The following is a 24,945-nucleotide window of genomic DNA, read 5'->3' as shown; positions in this document are numbered from 1 at the left end:
TCTGTTTTTCATTTCATGAAAAATATTCAGATCGACGCTATAACGGCAGTGGCGTGGGACAGCACCCAGCACTCAGAGGGCCGTTATAATAATACATGAAATTAAGCTGCTCCATACAATACAGTTGGAATTCGGTGCCAATGAAGTGAGGGACGCCCGTGCCCATCACACGAACAAAGCCGGGCCGACTGCAATCGAAAACCACAATCGGGACAACACCAAGCACTAAAAACCCATTAGAATGCCCAGGCCCCATGAACACGAGCTGCTTTCAATGCAGCGGCAATGAGCCGTTAAAGCCGAGGCTGCACCTTTCGTCCAGAGTTTGAGAGTTACTGCAATGGCGTAGAGCCATCTCCGCTCATCTTCTGAGCATTTTTCCCCGTGGGAGTGTTAAGTTCACGGGCAGCGTTTTTGGTTGATGCTTGCACAATGCCTGGGCTGTCGACCAGACAGATATTGGTCGCTCTCACCTGCACATTTTGCCTGTACCAATTAAATGTTTTTTTTGGTCAATAAAAATACACTAGGCGACACCCTTTGCCCATCAGCAGGTCACAAATAGAATTCATTTTTATTGGCCATGTAAAGAAACTGATACCAATAATATTTTTCCACCTCGGGTGGTATGCGATTTTTTTTTTCGGCCTATGGACGAGCAATTCAAAATCGGCATTACGTAAAGGACGGGACCGTGAGCCGTCAGGTGAATTGAATAGCGATTCAAAATGAACAGTGACAGAGAAAACGTGAGGTTGAAGCAGGTGGCCTGGTTAACAGGTAACAGGATCCTGCCTACAGACGCATCGTCCTCCGCACGATCACAAGGTGACACAACAACACGGCAGACGTCTACGGAAGTATTTAGACGCGTCGTCACCTACACCTGTACGGTCCTGAAAATTTACCGGCGGATAAAGGGCTCGGGTCTCATGTATCTGACGTGTCCTGCCCGACGGCTGCCCTACGCATTCAAACGACGTGAGGTACCGCGTGTGCCGTTATGATAAGCTGTGCGGGGGGAACACGTGAAGCGCATGCAAACGGCAAGGTGACGGTGCCCTAAAGCTGCAGGGCAAATGGTGCAACTTTTCTGTAATGATGTCACTCGCAACAATGTTGGTTCTGCATCGTCTCCGCTTAATACTGGGAAAATACAAGTCGCCACTTTGCACTCCAAAAAAGTTTAGTTAATATGTTTATAAGCATTTATAAGCAAAACTCCCGTTGTGTGTCCACATGAATCTAAATACAGGGCGCTTAAAAAAAAAGTTAAAACTTATATGGGACTATCGTTTTTAAATGAAAAAGGAATAATACACTGTAATACGATAACGAATGTATGTTAATAGCTTCAGAAAGTCAAAGTCTACACTTGTTCGCCAACATTGCCAACACAATGCCTCGAATCTTCTCCAGTTGGTCTCCAGAGCCTGGAGGCACATTTCTAGTGGTAATGTTGAAAATTTTCGGAAGTGTTAACATTTTTTTGAAGCAGCCTGCATATATTTAATCCATTGGCCGATTGGCTTTCCAGACGAATATTTTCCAGAAGCATTTGTTTAAGCAAGATAACTCCGGGCTGGTTATGACCTTCAGGGTTTCATCCGCACAGTCAGGCACTTTAAACAGATGCAACTGAATGACCAGATATTATTGGCAAGAGTGCCTGTATGCAAAATTTTGTTTAGTCGTTAAATGTGTGTTCAACTGCACTTGAATGAGATCACATGGGTAACTAAAGCAATATGAAGACACGTGAACTTAGGGATTTCGTTTTCAGCGTGAAGGCATGGAGATGTCTAATAAAGAACACTTGATTAATCTGTTTTCAGGAAGGTGATCCACACCCTCAACTTGATTATATTAAACATAATCTTTTGCCTATACTTATTTCACCAAGATAACTTTTTGTTAACAAACCACTAATCTCAGGTTATAAGATGTTCTCAAAGGATGCACACCCACGTTTGCTTTAACAGAGGGAAAAGGTGTGTTTTACAATCTGGAAAATACAGGCATCGATAGGTTCCAGCAGACATTTCCTTGCCTCGATTCCTGCCCAGCTCGAGTGAACTCCTTAGGCAGGGAAATCCAGGCAAGAGTGTTGGGCAAGGGGAGTTGTGCCCGTCGCCTTGCTAGCCTCTACCGTATCACCGATGTAAAGACACGGACCTGCGATCGACCGCAATGCCTCTCGGTCACACGCTCCTGCATTTCCAACAACAAGCGATGATTAGGGTGCGGTGGGGCACTCGACACGGCATGCTACGCAACCATGAAGAGGCGCGACAAAAATAAGTTACATGCAGGAAAGTTGCGGCCCTTTAGCTTTAGCAGGAGGCCAGTTTCTGCTCTGCACAAGAGCCGAGCGTCATCCGTTCAGCCTTTAACCTTTGCCGACACGAGGTGGGGCCCCTTCCTCCTTCTCGTCCTCCTCATCCTCCCTCCTTGACATCTCGGCGAGTGGGGGGCGTCTTAGCACTCGATGCCGAGCCGTGCGAGTAGCGCGTCGAGCGCCGCCAGCTTCTGGTTGGCCTCCTCCATGGCGCTGAAGGTCTGCACGCTGGACGTCACGTGGAAGCGGATGTCGTCCACCAGGGGGATCGAGTCCGTCTCCTGCCGCTCCTCCACCGCCTCGGCGTCCACCTTCACCGTCTCGGCAAACTCCTCCGACTCCACGAGCTGCAGGGGAATGGGTGGGTTCGTAGACAACGCGCTAAGACCTCACTTGGCATATCATCATCAACGTCATCAACTAAACTTTTTTTTTTATTTTGCCAGGTAAGGCCCAACGAGCTGTATAGCCATTTTTTTCCAGAAGCGACCTGGCCACAAATGATCGCTCAACTTGGTGGCTTATCACGTGGAAATTTATAGCAACCAAATACTCTAGGAGGCGTATTTCTCAATGTGGAGGGGAAAAATTGGAGCACCCAGAGAAAAATCCAAACGACCAAAGGGAGAACATGCAAATTCCAAATATACAGCAGGCGCCGGTCGCGATCGAACCCACGAGTTCCTGCATACCAGGTGAGGGAATTAACATCTCGCCACTGTGGCATCTACATCATCAACAGCAACCATGATCCATCCACTGCTATATGAATGTCAGAGCGTGCGGCCAAACAGCATTAATAGCCAATGTGCCAACACTGAACCTGACATCCATTATCAGGGGCAGCCATGATCTATCCACTGCTCCATGAATGCCAAAAGGTGAATGGCAGCGAGTCAACGTTACAACGCTGTACCCGGCATCAAATGGCGGTGGTAATCACCCGCAGTTAAAAATCAAGAAATCGGTCACACAGTAAGAAATCAGTCACACAGTAACACGCAGTCAAAAACACACATTAGGCACACATAGGCAGGCTACAGTCAACTCCACAAAGACACACACAAAGTACAGTCACTCATACAATCACATACAAAGATAACCAGTGCCACAATCTACCAACAATCACAGCTGCCAAGCGAGGTGCACTCATAGGCCATGGAAAATGCCAAAGGCTCGCAGGCAGGTCATGGAACAGACCCAGGAGAAATGGGTTCACTACGGCGGCTGGCAGAGACACCACCTCTGTCAACGTGCCACCTTTAGCCTCATGGTGCTCTGCTCACATTTACAACAACAAAAAATACAAAGGTCTCCTGTATAGCCTTAAGAGACTGTTGGGGCAAGTGCTGTTAGCGAGCACCTTTGAAGGTCGTCATGGCACACGAGGGGGTGGGTGGCCAGCAATACGCCCACCCACCCCCTAGTGGCGGTGTTTACACACTGCACTAGGTACTCATTTGAGGCCGAGTCGACCTAGGGGAGGCCCAAAACCGGTTCCAATAATCGTCACTGGTGTTGGCCGTGAGCAGGAAACGAACCCGGGTCGCCGGGTTTGCAGTGCAGTGCGCTAACCGCTACACTACCACTCCCCGCACTGACAACCACACACACACAGCCCACAGTGGCAAATGGCAGCTTGCCTTGTCCAGGATCCTGGCCATGAACTTTGTGCACTGGTCCTCGAGGCGTGGTAATGAGAACAGCTTTGCCATCCTCCACATGACCAGGACATTGTCCTCTCCCAGACTGTGAGCAAGCACCTTGCCACACAGCCGCTTGAGACCCGGCAGCAGGTACATGTCGGCCACGGGCAGCATCTCGCATGCCTCCTCGCTCGACAGCTGCAGTGCGTGTGTGCGATTGCAAACGTGCGTGTGCGTGTGGTTGCATGGGTACGGGGAACAGTGGCGCAGTGGTTAGTGCACAGACAATGTCTGGGTTTGATTGCTCGTCATGCACAGCATAAACAATGCCACGCGGTATCAAAATCTGTTCTGGGTTTCCTCTCGGTGGACTCAGGTCAGAAAGAGTATCGATACTTGCGAGTGTAGTTTTTATTTTTACGTACAGTGCCATGGTGGTGAGATGTTCACTACCTCGCCTGGTATACTGGAGGTCGTGGGTTCAATCCCGACCCTGACGCCTCTATATTTGGAGTATGCATGTCTCTCCCCGTGGTCGTGTGGATTTTTCTCCGGGTCCTCCGGTTTTTCCCTCCACATTTAGAAACATGCGTTTAGAGTGTTTGGCTGCTGTAAATTTACACAGAAGCCACTTCGTTGAGCTATTATTTATGCCTAGGTCGCTTCTGAAAAAGCTATATAGCTCAGTGGGCCTTACCTGGTAAAATAAGAATAGTTTAGTTTGATAAAATAACAGATCATTGCTATTATCTGGCATGGTGTTTTATCTGGCCAAAATAAAACTTGAGAGCAGAAATGCTCAACAACGAAGCCCATGCTGGGAACCGCACTTGGCTCATCTGCTATTGCTGTCGTTTTCCTCTGTAGATTGTAAATGTTGTGGATTTGCTCTACAACACACAACCGGTGTGCTGTACTAGAAACCAATTTGCATGTTCTGTTTACGTGATAAACCTTACTAATTGGCTGTGTCGGGTGGTGGCGGGTTTAACGACACATTGATATATTTACGCGATCTAACCCAAAAAATCCTTGATTATGAATATTGGTCGCGAAAGACAACTACTTCAGCAGAAGAGCCGACTTAGCCCTGAATGTTGTTTATGGCCCAGATCCCCTTGAAACAATTTACCAGAGCACGCTCATGGACACTAAAGAGTGTGTAAGTATTATTAGTAATAATAGTAACATCACGAACCCCATTATTACACTTATTAGCTATGAACACATAACTAATAAAGATGCAAAAGTCTGTCTCTCCACATACTAATAAAACAACAAGCCCATCTGCCTATGGGCCCTCTGGACCAGCTACTCGTTGAAGTAGGCAAACTCTGGACCAGTTTGACTTTCAGAGTCTCATCGACAGTCTGGCCTGTCAAACACCGCTGGGTTGGCAGATATTACAGGCAAGGGCACTTTATGGAAACTTTGTGGGACCGTTCAACAACACAAAAAAGACTCAACAATCATTTTGTGCTGCAGTGGAGTATTGTGGGTAGCAAATACGCAAAAGTATGTGTCTGTAAAAATAAAACGCGTCCAGTTTCGGTGCAATCATTACTGAAAAGCCACCTGCCTGCATCATACAACACCAAAGTAAACCAATGCGTTTGGCGACATCTGGTGGAAGAGATCCTCAACAGTATTATTGGACATTGGCTATTTAGAGTTCAGGCTCTGTTGTCGTTTTCAGCCGTTAAGCTTCACTTCTAGGAAAAGGCATATCGCACTGTTCTTTGATTCCTCAAAAAGGACCTCTCTATAAAACAATTGGCTTATTCATTATTCCTCCACACTGGCCAGACGTCTTGCGACTGTGATGTACCCGTTGGGTGGACAAAGGTGTGGGGGAGAATTTAATAACTTTCAGCATGGTTTCAACTTCTGTGTCGAGAGATGGAATCGAACCTCTGGATTTCCAGTTCAGTGTGCTGACCGTTTACACCGCTGGATCTGGCGAGTGAATCCTATCACTGCAAAGGCTTGGTTAATACGATTAATTATCCACGCTTTTCCAGAGCACTTCTCTCATCTGCACGGAGGCCTGACTACTGCCACACCAGGAGACAACTGAACCCGTATTGCAAGTCCAGGGTGCTCATCCGATGCACTACGCTAGCGTCCCTTAAGATGCTCTAGCGGTTTAAATCGCATCGTACCGTACTGGATCATTGGGGGGGGGAGGGGGCAGGAGAGGAGGGAACAAGATCACGGAGGTCACCTCGGCCATGTCACTGTAGATATAGTAGAGGATGGTGCTGAACATTTCAAGGGAGATGTTGTGCAGCTTCACCACGCACACGCTCGGCTCTGTCTGCAGCTCGCTCGCCTCACTGAAGTGGTCTTCCAGCAGCGCCTTGAAGTAGTCGCTCCGGCCACAGAAGAACAACTAGTGGTCGAATAATCGTGTAAAGGGGGGGGAATTCTGTAATCATTCATGTGCATTCAATGTTCACCATCGTCATTCACGATTTTGTCCGAGACCCTGAGAGTTAAGGTTTGATTGTCAGCAATCTCTTGCCTACAGGATATAACGTACTACCTTCTGTGACACAGGGTGGTGACATGACCTGGTGGGAGTGCACAATGCTGCCTGTTCCAGAGGATCACGGTTTGATTCTAGCGGCCACTCCGATTAATATTACCGCGTATAAACCCAAAAAAAGCCCTACACGCTATACACTTCAGAGCGGACATCAAAGATCAAGTAACATCATTCGCAAAGGTAGGCCATTGTGCGTCGGTGTCATGGTCCGAATTTGCCAAAAAAAACAATCTGCCACTTACGCCATTCGATTATACATAGCATTCATCACGAACTACTGTGAAAACTTTCCAGGACCCTCCTGCAAAAGTCATGAGACTCATTGTGGCTTTCCTGGGTAAACAAGCATCAAAATAAAAAACATATATTTACTGTTTTATATTTTTATTATTTGATTGTTTCCCTTCTAATGTGACTTTACCGAAAGAACCAAGAATACGCATATAAAAATACATATAGTTAACATGCATATTCATTTATGAAAAGTATAAAACATAATCTGAAAATGCACAAAGGAGCGTGGAGACGTGCACACTTCAGAGAGACAGACCGGGGAACGTACGGATTTGAGAACAGGTGTCGGGACAGCAGGATCTCACCTTGTGACATAGAAACCGGTTGCCACCCACTTCAAAGCAGACATCAGGGTAGGATGGAAAGGTATCTGCACAGTCGAAGGGCAGCTCTCCAAAGCCAACCTTGAGGATAACATTAAAAACAGCACTTTCACATCGTGGTCATGATAAAGTATATTAAGTCATGGACTACTGAAACGTCATTGTTATAAAACACTCATCAAATGTTAGCTTAAATCCCTCTAAAGGTTCCATTTTTGCCCGAAGTTGTCCATGTTTTTCTAAATTTAACATCCCTATTCACAAATATGAACTCGAGGAAAAAAATGTGAGAAATGAGAAAAGATTAATTATTTCGGAAGCCCTATAATTATTTCACGGTAAAACATTTCGTGTTTATTTACATTTAACTTTGTTATAAACAAAAAAATCACAGGGTGTTACATTGCTCACCATCATTACAATAAAAGCCCGATTCCTTCTCAGTCATTTTTAAACCCTTACTTAACCGACATCACTCAATTACGCCCTGTGACTGACACAGTGACGCACACGCGGACAAACGAGGTTTCTTATTATGCAAGACGGGGCGATAGTGACTTTTACACTTAAGAAACCCCATCCGGAGTACACTGCAGGCATGCCTCATTACCTCCGATCAGCACGGTTGGCTACGTACGGTGCGAAAGAAGTTCAATATACATAAGTTACATTCCATCGTGTTAGATTTTGATGCGTCCGATACATTGCCTCTCGTAGTGCAATGCGCTGCAAGATCACCTCACCCTCAACTCCGGTGGGAAGGCACAATCAGCCAGCAATTCCATGTCCTCTCGTAGTCGACAGGCATCGATAGCCTCCACTGTGATCACCTTGACGCAGGTGCCAGGTTTTGTCGACACTGAAAAAATAGTCATCACGCAACACAGCTAAATGAATGTTTGACTAGCCCACACATGTTAATATCACAGTCTTTATTATTAAAACCTGGACCTTTGTCCATACTTACCATTGTTAGCAAGCAATACGCATGGTCGTATCTAACGACGTGTGTGTGTGTGTGTATATACTAACGCATTCCACATCTGCTAATACGGCTTCATTCATTACAGGAGGTATACATATTCCAAACTTGAAAATGTCCTCGCACAAGCTGGTTTGTGTAAAGTAGTCCTCGTTACCTATAACGGCATGGGGCTTTACTAGTTTATAAATCAGCAGGGTGGCGCAGTGGTAACATTTGTGCCTCACAGCAAGAATGGCCTGGGTTCAATTCCTGACTCGGGCACCTTTTCTGTGTGGAGTTTGTAATTGTCTCCCCCTGTTCTGTTCCTCCGAGTGAGTTCTCCGATGCCCTCCCATAGCTAATAGAACATACAATGCAACTGGTATTGGCCAAAACATCCCAACGCTCAACATTTATCTGCAAAATTACTCAATTGGGATTACACACACACACACAGCAGCATCATCATCATCGCCCCCTACGACAAAAACTTGGCAGGAACCTCCTGAAAAAGGGTCATGAGACTCGGTGAGGCTTTCCATGAGTAAACAAGCAGAATACCAATATACAAATTAAGCCATTACACATTGAACGAACCTGATTATTGACAAACACAAAAACGGTGCGGCGTGGTGCATTGTGGGAAATGGTCTCTGAAATGCCATGGTGCCAACTCGGCCTGAAAGGAGTGCGTTGTGTATGGCAGTATTAAGTATTGAGCCAATAACAATCTTCAAATACAATGTATTAAACCAATTACAATCATGTTGAGGGGGTCAACTGTACAAATCCATGAAGGACACCTTCTGATGCCATGTGAATTGCAAGGCATGATGGTCTTGAATTTGACTAATGGCCACAATCACGCAATTTTCTGTCTAGAAGTCACCTTCTGCACATATTACTATTTTTAGTTGTATTAATTTCGAGCCTGTACTTAACTATCTACATTTTGTAAACCGTCAAAATTTGCGGATACGTTCCTCAAGAATGTCGCGAATATTAAATCCGTGCATGTTAATACTTATGGTTAGGGGGCAAAAACATACATGATGTTTAAACATATACATTGTATGTATATATTAATGAATACATGTATCATGTAGTATTATTGTGTTAACTTACCTTTAATAACGATGAACGTAAACATTTAAAAAGTGCAAATTTCAATTAAGTGTACGGTATTATTTACACTTTAACAACGTCACTTTCTTTTCGCTTAAGTGCCATGGTTAGAGGATGCACGGTAAGTAATTCCAAACAAATTCTAAAGTAAATTACTCGCGTGCAAACAGTGCGACAGAGGCAGACTGGGAGGGAGAAACGAGTCACGTGGCCGACTCTCGCACGATCCACGCCGCTCCCACGCCTCACTACGGTATGCGTGTATGTTGAACTTCTTCCACACCGTACGTAGCCAACCGCGCTAATCGGAGGTTTGAGTACGTAACGTACTTCTTGTTGGGTAGTTGCGTGCCTTGGCTACAAATATTTAAAACACAACCCCGCGAATTCCAAATAGCACAACACTAAATTTGTCGCGAATACGTAAAAAGGGCGATCATAAAGCCCGCGAAAATTAAGGGTTTCGCTGTACTCGTTCTCTGCAATATTGATGCTCTTGTTTTGTTGCTGCCGTACTCATGCACCACGGGCCTCCCTTGTAAGATAGCTGGGAAGCTGGCAACAGGTAAATATTAAACTTAAAACTAAACTCTGTACAGCGTCAGTTGAATGCTTAATTTATTTATTGGGTGCAACTGTAAACAACAGCCACGTCAGACACGAGTACATCGAATCGGCATGATCGTCGGTTCAATTTCGACGCCGTGGGTCAACGGGGTAAATGCACAAACCCTGCGCCAGCAACGTCGCCACTCACCAAACTCGTACACCTGCTTGCACTTGGAGTCGAGCTCCTCAATCAACTCCAGCAGCTGGCACTGCTTGGCAAGGCGTCGGCAGTCTTCGATGTTCTCCACGTCCGTGTCCATACGACCTTACGCACAGACACGCGCCGTCAATGTGAGGTGGGCTTTGTGACGAAAGAGATGATGCCATGGAGACTAACGTCTCTTTTTCAAAGTCAAGACTCTCCGTGCGTGCAAACGGATAAAGAAACAAAAGTGGCTTTCCGCTCTTTTGAGAATTTTCTGCGGTGCCAATTTCCCGTTTACAGCCCCGCAAACAGTGATGGTAATTCCACATTCCCATGGTAGGGAACAGTCTTTCTGCAGCACAACCACTGTTGACTTCCCCCACAAAGCAATACTTGTTTCACATAGCCTGGAGTTTGAAGGCATTACGTATCCAGGTTTCCCCTCGCTTCACGCGGGTTCGGTTTGTGCGATTTCTCATATAAACAGCTAATCCAAAAATTCGCCGCATGCGGTTTGAATTCACTCATACGCAGCTATGCGGTCGGACACGGGGCAACGTTGCTTGCCTGTACTGTGTGTGCTGCTCGGCAGGCTGCTGTCTCGTGCGGTGCATTGTGGCTCGGGTGACTGTACAGTCGGGTCTATGCTTTCACGATTATGCTTTGTGCGCGATTCATTTTTTGGGAACGCATCTACCGCACAAGGCCAGGAAAACCGGAATATATTGTTTCTATATCTGCACACATGAAATACTGTCGTAAAGGTGCGAAGGTTAAGTGACATTCGTTTATCCACCGCACGATTTATTTTAGAATAATCTCTTTAACACTACAAATTCACCTTGTAAGGAAATTCATTATTTTACGTATGATAACACTCACCTGTATAAAGATACTGCAAAATTGAGCCAAAGGCAGCAGGATTGACCTGGAAAGAACAAGTTGTTGAATCAGTCATTTTTTTGAAGTGAGACACGTGTAGTGGGTTCTATTGAGACGCACTCTCGAGTATGGAGGCAACACGTTTTATTTACTAACACAGCAGGAAAGTCTACACTCAACGGGATAACGACTAAGGGTGGTGACCACCACAGATAACTACATAACCACACGGGAACTCTATATTAGTCGGCCGACTAAGACCTGGCTGGCGGATTCCATTCCCTGGGACAGCAACAACGACGACCCTGCCTGCTTCTCCGCACCGGCTTTTATCCACCCCGGCGTGGCCGGGCCACGCCCCATTCCAGATTCTTCTCGAGGGTTCTGGTTCCCCATCACGTGTCCCTCTCACCCCCTTTGGGGGGGTAGCCCCTTCCACATCGTCTGGTCACGTGTCCTCCCGGGTTCACCCACAGGCCATGTCCTCACGTGCCCTCTCTCTCACCGTTGCCAGGGCTATGCCCCTGCAGTTTCCTTCGTCACTTGGTACTGTGGCTGCCCTCTAGTGACATCTAGTATGTCACTACACATGTACAAATATGCATATAACCTAATCACCCTGAATGTGCCTAATGTCGTCACATCTCAGAAGCTAAGGAGTGTTTCAGCCTAGTTAATGCTTGGATGGGAGACTGTCTTCGAATGCCAGGTGTTACAGGCTTGTGCTGCGAGGTGGCCAGGAGATGGCAGTTCGGCTTGGTAAAGATAAATTGCTGCAAGGAATGATGGGCGATGGTCAAGGATAATAACGAAGTGGAACGTGTCTGAGAGGATGTCCACCCAGGACATGGAGCGATGAGATCAGCTGGCGTGCAGGTACTAGGTTTAATTATTAGATAGCAGGTGGGGTTAATGCAGACCTGATGTCTTGCAACAGGTGTCTCTTTAGTGTTTGAACATCTTACCACCTCCTGTATTATTGCCAGAAAGGTTAAAGGGCTATTCCTTTGTCATGATCTTGACGCCAATAAAAAGGGTCCCATAGATCATGGATTCGTGAGAGGCAGCGAAGACTTGGGGAGGTCTTAATTGAGTGGTGTATTGATCATGGCCGATGGCAATGGTGGCGATGAAAGTCATGCCGTTCACCTACCAGGGGGTGCATCAGAGAAATGATGGTCTTGCCCTTCCACTTTGACTGGAACTTCTCAGCAAAGTAGGGCGAGCGGGCGCAGAGGACGCAGCGATGCGTGCGGAATGACTGCCCGTGCACAATGAAGCACACGTCGCTGTAGAAGCCCTGCTCTAGCAGCCTGCACGCGACCACAGCGGCACGTGTCAACGCAAACTGAACGCCGCCGCCAAAAAAAAAAACACGGGCGGGAGGAATTTTTTTGCAGCGCAAATAGAAGCCCTTGAAAGAGTTTGGTCGGTAAAATAAATACAAGTGTTGTATACAAGTGGATTTTTTATCAACGCTTGTTTTCCCATTAATAATTGCAAGCACACACACACACAACTGCAGGAGGTGGCCAGGTGGCTCAAGAGGCCAATGGCTATGTAGGTTGCAAAAAAAAGTTAAATATACAAACATACAACATCATGTTAGAGCACTTGGCTGGCACCCGTGATTCAACTAAATATTCAACTGTAGCGAGTTCATCATCTCAGCCTGGTTACATATGACTTGCACTGACAATTTTATATAATGGTTTTAATTGTATGAGATAAACAATGTTGGAAGAGGCTGATCGCCCGATGTTTAAATGTGTTATTGGCAGTCATTAGATGAAGACATTCGAATTTTTAACTCTCACAGCTAGCACGGCAACATCCTACGTTAGAGAATGATGAACTATTTTTCACATTACTTCAATAAGAATCTTTGTCCACATTAGGGGCATTCCCTTTACATACATTGCACAGAATATTGCATGTAGAAAGAGTATTGCGGGTACAAATAGTATTGCACGTCAAACACATTGTTTTAATAACAAGAGCTGGTAAGAAATGAATTAAGTAAAACTCAACATTAATATAACAGGGTTGGTTTTTCCCATGAAGTAATTGGAGAGAGGAGGCTGTGACCATCAACTCACTGTGTAAAAAGCCAGCCTAATCATCGAGTACTTCTGATAACAAAATCAGACCAAGTCCGTCTGGTGCTCAGTGACCTCCATTGGTGTCCGGTTGCCAAATGAATACGTCATGAGGTCGCACTCATTACATACAAAGTGCTTGCCACAAACGAACCATACTATACGTTGCAAACCTCGTCAAGGAGCATAAAACCATCATCGCGCAAACTCTGGTTATTCTCGCAGCGGGCTTTAGGCTAACCTTTCAACAAAGACGACCGCCGCATCGTGCACTTTCAGATGCACTTCTGTGGCCGTTTGGAATGCTCTTCCTTCCGATATTAGGAAGCCTCCTCTGAGCTATGCACTTTTAAATCTAGATTGAAAACTAATTTCTTCCGAACTGCTTTTGTGTTTTTTTGTTTGTCGTCCTTCCCCCCCGCCCCCGCCCGCCCCCGCCACGCCCCCGCACCTCCGATTAGTACGTACCGTACGAAACAAGATTAAGCATACGTACACACACACACACGCACGCCCGAGCAAATTTCATCTGGTGCTCACCTCTCCAGGAAATCATCGTAGAACTCGCGCACCATCCGCCGGGACGTGATCTGCTTGTAGTCGCGCAGCAGGCGCCGGATGCGGTCGCTGAGAGCGCCGTACAGGCAGCGCTCGCCGTCAAAAGTGTTTGCTTCACACTTGGCACCTGCAAGGTGGCGAGATGTCAACTACCTCGTCAGGTACGCGGGAGATCGTGGGCTAGATCCGTCGTGGGTTCCAAACCCGACCCCGACGCCTGCGTATTGGGAGTCGGCGTGCCTCTCCTCCCGTCGTGGCGTGGATTTTTCTCCGGGTCCTCCTGGTTTTCCCCCCCCCCCACCACATTTTAGAAAGATGCGTTTTGAGTATTTGGCTGTTATACATTTACACGTTGAAAGCCACTTCGTTGGGCTATCATTTGTGGCCAGGTCGCTTCTGAACAAAGAACTACATAGCTCAGTGGGCCTTGTCTGGTTAAATAAAATAAATAATAAATAAATATGGACTGACAATTGCCCAAGCTTAAGATCTTCTTCTTTTGTATTGCTCACGTAGATGCAGAGCAACTAAAAATTCACATTCAAGGTGGTCTGGCCAGCGGCAGCGGAATGCATCGCTGCGATGTCTCCTTCGTATTTGTGGATCAGGAATTGCGTCGTAATGCGCTGTACGGTCTGTTCTGGATGACCACAGATGAAGACGAGTTCGGCCAAGGGATGAGTGTTTAGGCATGTGGGAAGAAGCCGAAGCACGTGGAGGAAAGCCACGCGTTGAGAGGAACACTCTATCCCAAACAGAAGGGAGCACATGATTTAAATCTGCAATCTGCTGTACCGTGTTCTCATAGAAAGCCATGGCAAGGAGGCACCTCAACGTCCATGGGAAGTTTTGCAACATTGTGCGGATCCACCCACCAACACCTCCACAGTGCTAGGAATGTCAACGCCGCCTGGCTGTAGTTTTAGCTATTGGTGACTGGGCTGAAACCATTAAGTCACTGTACTTGAAAAACCTGTTAGAATCAACGGCAGCTGCCTGGATTTGAACCCAGGCACTCGGCATTGCCGGCTGAGCTACATGGCCACCCCAAGAGCTTTTATCTTACAGGTAAGTCCATGAGGCTGTGTGTTCCGTGAGGTGTTCATCTGGAGTTTTAAGCATTACAAAGAGGAAAAAAACACATTAAAATCACAAGTCAGGATCTGTGTCAGTGCTGCAGAGATGTCACAGCACTGACATGTTACAGCATATTATGACACTAATGATGTCATGAGTGTCATAATGGCATATTTGAGTCATACCTGTCAACCCCTTATCATTGCCTACCTTATTACAGTCCAATTCAGACCTTATTGGTCACCCCGTGCCCTTATAAATCTCAAAGGTCATCCGACAAAGTCCCATCACAAGGGAGAACCACAAACAAAGACACATTTTTTTTAAAGAATACGGGTAAACCGTATGGGTTGACAGGAATGTTGACCGCAACTTTAAACTGTCCCGTTCCTAATAAATGAAGCTTCAAAATCACGCGAGGCATCCCACAGCCTTGTTTTTTCTGTTTACATCTCTGTATAAAAAGTTAGAAAAGTCTAATTAAAACACAAGACAAATACATCAATGCCACATAAAGATTAGAACTAAAATCAAAAGCTATAACACATTTCTAAATATTAAAACACCATAACACGGCTTGTGTGAATTATTAACAATCTCAACCATTGCAGAAATGGCAAATAGATTTAATGAGCATTTTTTATTCGGTTCCGACGCCTTTATTGCAAGGCCGCACAGGCTGTGCACATAACGGTAACGTTTGAGTGCAACCTCCAACAAATTAATTCTGGAGCCATAATTAATTAATAAAAAATTGCTGCCCTATCAGCTGTGCATAAGTCACCCTATGTTCCTTTCCCCTTCCCCTACCGTTGACGTTATTAAACTTTTGTAAGCTTCTTACCATTTTCCAAAAGGTATTCCACGAGCTCCTCATGGCCGCATAAGCAAGCGTAATACCTGAGAATACACAGCATGCTCATTAACATATTATTACACACTTTCGTTTTCCTGTGTATTATACACATTCGACAAACTTTCCTTTTTGGCTCGAACTAAATAACTCGATTAACGCTCTTGTAATGTACCATGAAGATGACCTCAGCACAAACTGATAATGGAATGGTATAGCTCTAGCAACATCAATTAACAAAAATCCTCTTCTTTGCGACAGTATGGAGGACTAATATCGGCTGTGCCATTAATCGTGGTGCTGGCCACGAATTTACACCGCTTATCCACAGGAAAAAAATGCAGATAATTGGCAGTAAATGCCACTCATCTCCTCTTATTCACGAAAAATATGCAATGGTTAGCAAGCTGCAACTTGCAACCAAAATATTACTGCCAGCCCAATCTCTCGACAGAGCAGTTGAGCCAATGGGGACGTTTTCCTCACCCCTTGTTTTTATCTCAAGTTTTCCTCCACCAATCAGTACGAATGGGTGCACAACAGTTAAGGCAATCGGTAGGTCGCATGTGCTGGGGTAAAGTGTGGGGCACTTCCATCTCTTCTGTGCCATATAGCCAGTGTGGAAGAGTAGGCCAAAATGCAATACAGAGGGGCTCTTGAGCTTCCCCCAGAGGAGACCCTTCATCAAGCAGTGGCATAAGCAAGTGATAACAGGGCTGCACTTTTACCTTTTATAAAAAAATATATATGTTTAGCTGTTTAAAATCTCATTCTGAGTGTCTGTCCATACCAAAGACAAAAAATATGCACTGTAAAAACAAGTCACCATGTGCCAATACCGTAAGAAACATCGCCAAAATATTTTGTGTTGTGTGTGTGCATGTGCCTGTGCACGAACTCGGTTTGACTCCTGCTCACAACCAACACGAGTGACAATTATCTGAAACGGTTTTGGGCCACGTCTAAGTTGACTCGGCCTTAAGTGAGTACCTGGTGCAGTGTGTAAACACCATCACTGTGGAGACAAAGGTGGCCGGGCATGGTGCTGGTCACAGCACACCGTTGTACGCTGTCCTGGGCTTAATAGGCGCTCGCCAACAGCACTTGCCTCATCCTCAGCATATGTAGGCTATACAGGGGACCTTCGCGTATCTGTGTGGGGAGCCATGGCGCAGTAGTTAACACACTGCATTATGGACCCGGAAACCTGACCAACTCCTGGCCATCGCTAATATCAGTGGCGAGCGATAAGTAATCAGTTCGATTTAAAGCTTTCGTGACTGCAAGGATTCATCTTCTTTGGTTCTTTCGGTAAAGTCACGTAGAATGAGAATAAAATAATAAATTGATAAAATAAAATAACACAATAATATTCTCACGACGTTTCGGCCACAACACAAGCGGCCTTCATCAGGTGAAGGGACGAGACTGTCTGGTAGGACAGCGATGGAGTGAAAAAAGCCACGTTCAGATCCTTTGTAAAGGCGCTTTGTTTCTTCTGACACAGCTTAAAGGTCGTGATCTGAACGTGGCTTTTTTCACTCCAGCGCTGTCCTACCAGACAGTCTCGTCCCTTCACCTGATGAAGGCCGCTTGTGTTGTGGCCGAAACGTCGTGAGAATATTATTGTGTTATTTTATTTTATCAATTTATTATTTTATTCTCATTCTACGTGACTTTACCGAAAGAACCAAAGAAGATAAGTAATCAGTTCTAGGCTTGCCTCGGTAAAATCCGCTTCGAATGAGTACCTGCTGCGGTTTGTAAACAGCACTGAGGGGAGCCAAAAGGTGTCCAGGCATGGTGCTGGCCACACCACCCACCAGAGAGCAGTTTACAGCTATGATCGATGCTACAGAGGGATGTTTGTATCTGCACGTGTATCTGTGTCTGCATGGCGAGTGGTATATTACACTGTGAACCAGGTAACTTGAGTTCGATTCCCAGCCACGGCTAATAATAACGAAGAGTGGTCACATAATTTGTCATGGGCCCCCTTGAGGTCCACACTTAACCTTCTACGAGTACCAGGTGAGGTGTGTAAATATCAACACTGGGATAATAATGGAAAACAGGCACGGTGCTGACCATGCTGCCCCCCTTCACACGCCGCCGACCATAATAGGCGCTCGCTAACAGCAGCTGTCCCAACAGACTAATAGTATTAAACGGGGCATTTGTCTTGTTTTGTATATGTCTGCGTGCATCGCTGTGTTTGTGCGCGCGCGCGCGTGTGGTTTACGTACAATGGAGTACTGTCCCATTTATCTCTCACATTCAGTTCCAAGTCCCTCTCTTCCACAATGTCCCTGGAAGGAAGCAGTGGTGGAAATCATGGCAGAGTTGTACTATTGTACACAGCGTTAGCGCGAGACGTTAAACGAGATCACACATTCACAAAGGGGACGGATGGTCAGTTGAGTCTGGGTGGAGTGGCACTCTCGTGACCTGGGAGGTTCACTTAAAGAGTGGGACCAGTCTTATAATGCCGTACTCAGAATCATTTGCAGGCCTCTGTGAATCCACCGGCGGACATGGGCGCCTCCGTACCTTCAATTAGCACGGTGGGGCTACAGACGGTGCGCAAAAAAGTTCAACATACATGCATGCATATGTGTAAGTCACGGGGGTTGTTTAGCCACACTTCATGAAGCTGGTCAGTGCGGATTGATGAGTGGGATTGTGGGGTGGGGGGGGGTGGGTTAGGAGAACCAGTTCAGGTATCAATGGCCACTTACGATAGCCATAACCAGAACTGAGGCCATACATTCACAGCAGGGTACAAGGACCCGCTGCATCACCACTCCCTCCCCGTGGGACCACTTTTACGTCTCCATTAACGTAAGCTCTGGAAACAAATTGTATTCTGCGCTTTGCATAGTGATTATAGTCCATATATTGCATACGTGCGGAAACTCTAGGGACTGGATTGAACTATTTATTATCCTGGGTTGAGAAGGTGTTCCTTCATTCATTACGCGGGTCAAATTCATAGAGCCACGTATTTTATCGAGACACGCAAAATCAATGAATTCACGTATATTTAAAAGCCACATTTCCAGTCCGTGAAGAGAATGAGTCGAGTAACAACAGCAATTATGAGTGGTATGGAGGCACAACTCATTCAGTTGACACTGCTTTAGGATAGGAAGCTGGCTGAAGTTTTCGGCAGACGCATTTTACTTTGGAGCAGAGCGAAGGCAGAGAGACCGACGGTGGCACTGTGAGGCTTTGATAAAACTGGGATCTTTTGGTCTTTTATAATTTTGTTTACACTGAGCTATCCGTGTCATAGCATAAGACAAATCCAAGTCGTATCTCTCGCACACCGGTGTGACCCTTCTTGTTAGAGAACAGCCCACAGAAGCGGACACCAGAGAGCTACTTCTGAGATCCCTTCAATTGATCTCTGGTCAACAGAGTATTGGGTAACACTTTCCCAACTGTCCCAACCACTGCAAGTAATGTACTGTATGTCACAATAGTCAAATCGATATATTGGACTCTCTCAAAGTTGGAATTTAAAGTGATGGTCATTTGCGTGCAGTCATTACTGACAGACCTGAGACTATCAACTCGCTACACTTGAGAAGTTGATTTAATCACAGGCCTGTATTCGAACCCCATTACCTGTGATGCGAGCTCAGCACGCCCAACCTAGGAGCCACCCCAACAAACTCAATACAACCGGGAATCTCTAATAATATTAAGCGCTGGTTTGGCCTCAAACCCCGACGAATATGCTTTTGTTTAGCGAAATCTCTTTCCTAAAGCGTGTAACAGTTCTCTCTCTCTCTCTTTATTTTCAAGTTACTAGAGCCAATAACACGTGGAAGTACAAAGTAAATGTTTGTTATGTAACCAAACGAGTCCTCAAATACCACAATGCTTAGGCTAACAAGTGCAGACACAGCTTTGCTGTTATTTGTCAACGCTACTTTATGTAGATATTTAACTCGGATGGATTAACAAGCACAGCCCCAAAAGACAAAGATCCCACCCCGTATAGCCTTAACAGACTGTTAGCGAGCACCTATTAAGCACAGCAACAACATACACGACAACACATCACATTTACTGCTATAATGAGCCAAGAATGTCAGTCTGTCCCGCGCGTGACATTACTCCACGCCGACCAGCCCCCCTCATTAATAATCATGAACAGGTTACGTCCTCCACATGGACCCCCCCCTCATTCATAATCATAAGCAGGTGACGTCACTCCACATCAAACAGCCCCCCTCATTAATAATAATGAACAGGTGACGTCCTCCAAACTGACACCCCCCCTCCGTTAATCATAATTAGCAGGTGACGTCACTCCACATGGGGGGGGCGAGGCGCCTCCTCCCCCCTCCTCGGCGTCAACTTACAACCCTCACTACAAAGGCAGAACCCTCTCGTCACGTGATCTCCGTGACGCTGTTGAGACATCAAAGTAAAAAGGACGTCATGATGAACAAGGGATTATAACCTTTAAATGAAATAAGTCTGTGTTACCGCGGCCTTAAAAATTGTACATGAATGGATGCAATTAATATCACATCGGGGTCTGCATTTCGAATGCAAGTTTCAGATTTACCGCAATACACCCGTCCTTGGACGGGCAAAAGTCTAGTAACATGATATCGGTGTTAAAAGCACCGAGGTCCAACATGCCGTGTTGGGGGGGGGATGTTTAATTAAATTGACCAAGAGGCCTGCTCGTTCTTTACGTTCTATCACGTCAATGTTGGATAGAGTGTAGTATCTTCGCGAGACATTCATCTCATTAGGCTAGGGTTCAATAAGGGGGGCAAACGACAGATTATGAAAACTGAGTGCTTACATTGTTGATGTACGTATGTTGAACTTCTTTCGCACCGTACGTAGCCAACCGTGCTAATCGTAGGTGCGGAAGGCACCTCCAGAGTAGTTGAAGCAGCAATGGAGCAAGTATAGAATGTTTAGGGTTTTCCTCGTTTGATTATTTACTGGAACTCCTGTTTCCTCCCGAACGAAAACAAAATCTCAAATATAAGGAAACCGGCCAATAAAACCAAGAAAAACACTACTGAAAATGAGTTATAAGGCTCAGTGGGGAATTCTTTGGTTCAAGATGCTATCAAACACAAGTCAAAGGGATTTCCTGCTCAGATAAGCATTCAAGCTGTGCTCGTCACCTGTTTACAGGCCTGAGTCAATGGGCGCTGCGGTAGCGAGATGTTAACTACCTCGCCTGGTATGCAGAAGGTCGTGGGTTCGATCCCAACCCTGGCGCCTGTATATTTGGAGTTTGCGTGTCTCTCTCTCCGTGGTCGTGTGGTTTTTCCTCCGGGTCCTCCGGTTTTTCCCCTCCACATTTAGAATCAACATCACCAGGCATTTGGAGTATTTGGCTGCTGCTGTCAATGTCCACGTGATGATAAGCCGCTTTGTTGAGCTGTCATTTGTGGTTCAGTGGGCCATTACCTGGTAAAGTAAAAGTTTAGTTTGTGTAAATTCCACATTCCTATGGATGGGGGCGAGTGTATCCATAGGACGACCACTGTTGACTTCCATCACGAAGGGGTGCGACATATTGACAGCTGAGAGATGATGGGATGGGTCAACCCCCCCCCACCCACCCGAATCAGTATTTGACCATACAACCTTCCTTTTGTCAGCCACTCACTCTACCGTCCAGTTGCCAACACGTTGAAGCGATATTTAAACTTCACCGGCACGTGGTGCAAAGAAAATGGGCTGAAAAACAAAAGTTCCGTGCTCTCGATGAATATCCATTTGGACAACTTATCCAAGTTGAGTTTGAGGTCCTGGGAATTCCCAACTCCAGCTTGCTCTGGATGCAGCTGCGAGGAGTAATTGACGCGCACGCACCGTTCCGGCGAGCACATCGCACCCGTTGTCTTTGCACTGGCTACCAGTCAAGTTCTCGAGTTCACTGTAAGATTCTGCTGCTGACCTAAGATGCTCTTCTTAAATGGGTTAGTCCCACAATACCCAGCAGGGACTGGTTCCAATGGTATAGTCTCCAACGAGGTTCCCGAGATACTCGGATCGCCTTCTTCTAAGGACTCCGGGGGTGATCGCGCTTTCGCCAGAGAAGCTCCCAGACTATGGGACGATGCTTTGCATTTGGCAGCCAGGCAATCACAGTCACCAGAGATATTCGAATCTCTCGAAAACTCAAACTCTTTCAATTGCTCTTCATCCCCTAGTTCTGGCCGTTTGCCCCGATTCTGTTGTTTCCTGCTTCCTATACACGGCACATTGGGATCTACGGATGAAATGCACCTTACACATTGGAATTGCTACCGTATCTGATGATGACATCTGCTGTTGCTGCCGTTCGCATAACTTGAATGTTTAGTTTTTCTGTTTAGAATGTGTTTGTGGCAGTCTCTCCCTCCTGAATAAAAATACTCAAGTACCCTCCTACAAATTACACTCTCAAAGTGTCAGTTCAAAATAGGGACACTGCAGTATTAAAGTACCGTGCATGTGGCACAACGTGGGTATTTAGACAGCAAAAAGCTCAGATATTTAATGCCGAGTTCTGTGGTTCAACTCGAATTTTGGACTAACTTCTGCGGTTGACATTTGAGACGCGGTGGTACTCATGAGAACGACTCATTTCTCCGACATGTCCCTTGCCAATCCACCGCTGGTTCAATGTCGATGTGGGTGGGTTTATTTAACCATACTTCACCACGTCGGTATTGATTAAGTTGTGGCCGAAAACATCGAACCGAGGTTGGGGGCCAGGTTTGCAGCTCGCCACGTGAACGGGCTGCGTCACCTTTCCAGCCCAACGTCCTGCAAGGATTAATCTTCTTTGGTTCTTTCGGTAAAGTCACGTAGAATGAGAATAAAATAATAAAATAAAATAAGACAATGAAATTCTCACGACGTTTCGGCCACAACACAAGTAGCCTTCATCAGGTGAAAGAACAGAACTGTCGGGGCGACAGTGCTTCAGTGAGCGTTGCTGAGATTCGTAGCGTCTTTTAAGCTCGGTGAGAGGCGTGAAACGTCTTGCTTTGATACGTAAACTCCTTTGTCAAGACGTTTCACGCCTCTCACCGAGCTTAAAAGACGCTACGAATCTCAGCAACGCTCACTGAAGCAATGTCGTCCCGACAGTTCTGCTCTTTCACCTGATGAAGGCCGCTTGCGTTGTGGCCGAAACGTCGTGAGAATTTTATAGTCTTATTTTATTATTTTATTCTCATTCTACGTGACTTCACCGAAAGAACCAAAGAAGATGAAAACGGTACCTATTTTACCGACCACGATTGCTTCCAGTCAAACTGAACTCGGAGAAGGGATTTAAAACAAGTAACAGGTCTCTTTCCCTGCTCAAGACGGGCGCGGGTGGCCACGATGCGGTTGTGGAAATTCCACATTCATGCGGCGGGCACTCCCAACAGAGCACAGTGCCCCGTACGGAGCGATTGCCGCACAATCGATCACAGTAACGGAAACTCACACCGATGATTCCGATCTAGATTTGAAGCTTTCGTGTCTGCAGGGATCCACTTCAGCAATGTGCTTCTTGCCGTGGTCGTACCACCTGATGAAGGACGCTGGTGTTGCGCCCGAAACGTCGCGAATTAAATGTATTTCATTGGATTTGCTCTCCAACACTCAACCGGTGCGTGCTTCACCGGTAACGAATTGGGCACGTGTCTGTTTACGTGACACAACCCTTTACCAATTTGGCTGTGTCGGGTGGTGGTGGTGGTGGCGGGTTTAACGACACATATTTACGCGATCCGACTACCCCCCTCCCCACCCCACCCCACAAAAAAACACCCCTGTCTTATATACTGTACGTTATAGTTCATGACGAAATAACCCGCTGCGATGTGTAAAGGCACTCGCTACGACGTCAACAACAACAACACGTAACAAACACAGCACACACACACACCTGACTCTGCACAAGTCGCCTCGCCTGCAACTCACGAACAGCTCGTTAATCTCCATGCCCGCTGCCGTATCTTGCCCTCTCGTCTCAGTGCCTGGCAGCGGCAGTCGTAGTGGTATTATTATTATTGAAGTTAGTATCTCCTGCTGTTGTTGATGATGATGATGTTGTTGTTGTTACAGTATTTCGTGATCGCCGTTCTGAGTGGCGACCGATCAGCTGTTCCCCTTGGCCCCCAACGTAAACACCCACCGCGCGCTACTGCGCATGCGCCGATTTAAGCGTGCGGGAGGGGGCGGGCGGTGGGGGGGGGACGTCATCGGAAATCTAGCGACGAGAGAGCGCTCTCTCTCTACCCCTCCCACTCTGTCTAGCCCCCTACCCCCACAGCACAATTAGAATGATAGCTTATATTTCTAGATTTGAAGCTTTCGTGACTGCAAGGATTCATACTCTTTGGGTTTTTCCGGTAAAGTCACGTAGGTAAAATAAAATAAAGCAACTAAATTAAATCACGACGTTTCGGAGGCAACACAAGCTTCCGTCTTCAGGTGGAACAATCACAGCAGATATTCTGATATTCTGAAGAATATCTGCTGTGATTGTTCTGAAGAATATCTGCTGTGATTGTTCCACCTGAAGACGGAAGCTTGTGTTGCCTCCGAAACGTCGTGATTTAATTTAGTTGTTTTTCTTTAATTTTATTTTACCTACGTGTCTTTACCGAAAAAAAAACAAAGAGTATAACTTTTATTCTTTGGTTCTTTCGGTAAAGTCACATAGATAGAAAATAAAATTTAAAAAATAAAATAAAAAAATAAAACAAAACTTTAAAATAAAATAAAAGCAAAAAACCCACGACGTTTCGATCGCAACACAAGCGGTCTTCATCATGCACCTGCAACACAAGCGGTCTTCATCATCCACCTGATGAAGACCGCTTGTGTTGCGATCGAAACGTCGTGGGTTTTTTGCTTTTATTTTTCTAATTTTTTTTCTATCAACGTGACTTTACCGAAAGAACTAAGAATATTAATTCCTGCAGTCACGAAAGTTTTAAGTCAGAATGATGAATCTTGCTTTAAAGCTTTCGCGGCTGCAGGAATTCACACTCGTTGGTTCTTTCGGTCAAGTCACGTAAATAAAATAATAATAATAGATCACGACGTTTCGATCGCAACACAAGACGATTGCTTGACGGTTGCTTGTGTTGCGATCGAAACGTCATTATCTATTTTTTTTTATTTACGTGACTTGCCCGAAAGACCCAAGAGTTAGAATGATGACTTGATAAATAAGACCGGGATGAATGAAGCTACATGGCCACCTCAAGAGCTTTCATCTTACAGGTAAGTCCATGAGGCTGTGTGTTCCGCGAGGCGTTCATCGGGAGTTTTAAGTATTACAAAAAGGAAAAAAGCACTTTAAAATCACAATTCAGGCTCTGTGTCAAAGTGCTGCAGAGATGTCACTGCATTGACACATTGCAGCATATGGAAGTGACATCACAGTGATGTCATGGGTGTCATAATAGGTATTTGAATCATACCTGTCAACCCCTTATCAGTGCCG

The 24,945-nt window shown here is 45.9% G+C and overlaps 1 protein-coding gene across 5 annotated transcripts; it reads right to left on the bottom strand.

Moving 5' to 3' along the window:
- Positions 1 to 555: 555 nt before the first annotated feature.
- Positions 556 to 23,650, bottom strand: ABTB1 (ankyrin repeat and BTB domain containing 1). Of its 5 annotated transcripts, XM_076073496.1 has the most exons (13): positions 23,377 to 23,650; positions 17,708 to 17,770; positions 16,452 to 16,613; positions 15,453 to 15,508; positions 13,514 to 13,658; positions 12,028 to 12,187; positions 10,875 to 10,920; positions 9,996 to 10,112; positions 7,893 to 8,008; positions 7,132 to 7,230; positions 6,209 to 6,376; positions 3,982 to 4,182; positions 556 to 2,685 (listed from the first exon to the last, which is right to left on the bottom strand). In XM_076073496.1, the coding sequence occupies exons 3-13, from the start codon at positions 16,472 to 16,474 to the stop codon at positions 2,479 to 2,481; spliced, it is 1,338 nt and encodes a 445-aa protein (XP_075929611.1). In that variant the 5' UTR covers positions 16,475 to 16,613; positions 17,708 to 17,770; positions 23,377 to 23,650; the 3' UTR covers positions 556 to 2,478. The 5 variants fall into 5 exon arrangements, with proteins under 5 accessions (XP_075929611.1, XP_032825600.1, XP_075929612.1 ...); XM_032969709.2 differs by lacking the exon at positions 16,452 to 16,613 and having other exon boundaries at positions 23,377 to 23,648; XM_076073497.1 differs by lacking the exons at positions 3,982 to 4,182; positions 16,452 to 16,613.
- Between the last annotated feature and the right edge of the window lie 1,295 nt (positions 23,651 to 24,945).

This window comes from Petromyzon marinus, chromosome 42 (assembly GCF_048934315.1).
Source record: "Petromyzon marinus isolate PM22_M1 ecotype Great Lakes invasive population chromosome 42, UKy_Petmar_22M1.pri1.0, whole genome shotgun sequence".
Taxonomy (NCBI): Eukaryota; Metazoa; Chordata; class Hyperoartia; order Petromyzontiformes; family Petromyzontidae; genus Petromyzon; species Petromyzon marinus.
This window is presented reverse-complemented; position numbering and strand designations above follow the sequence as displayed.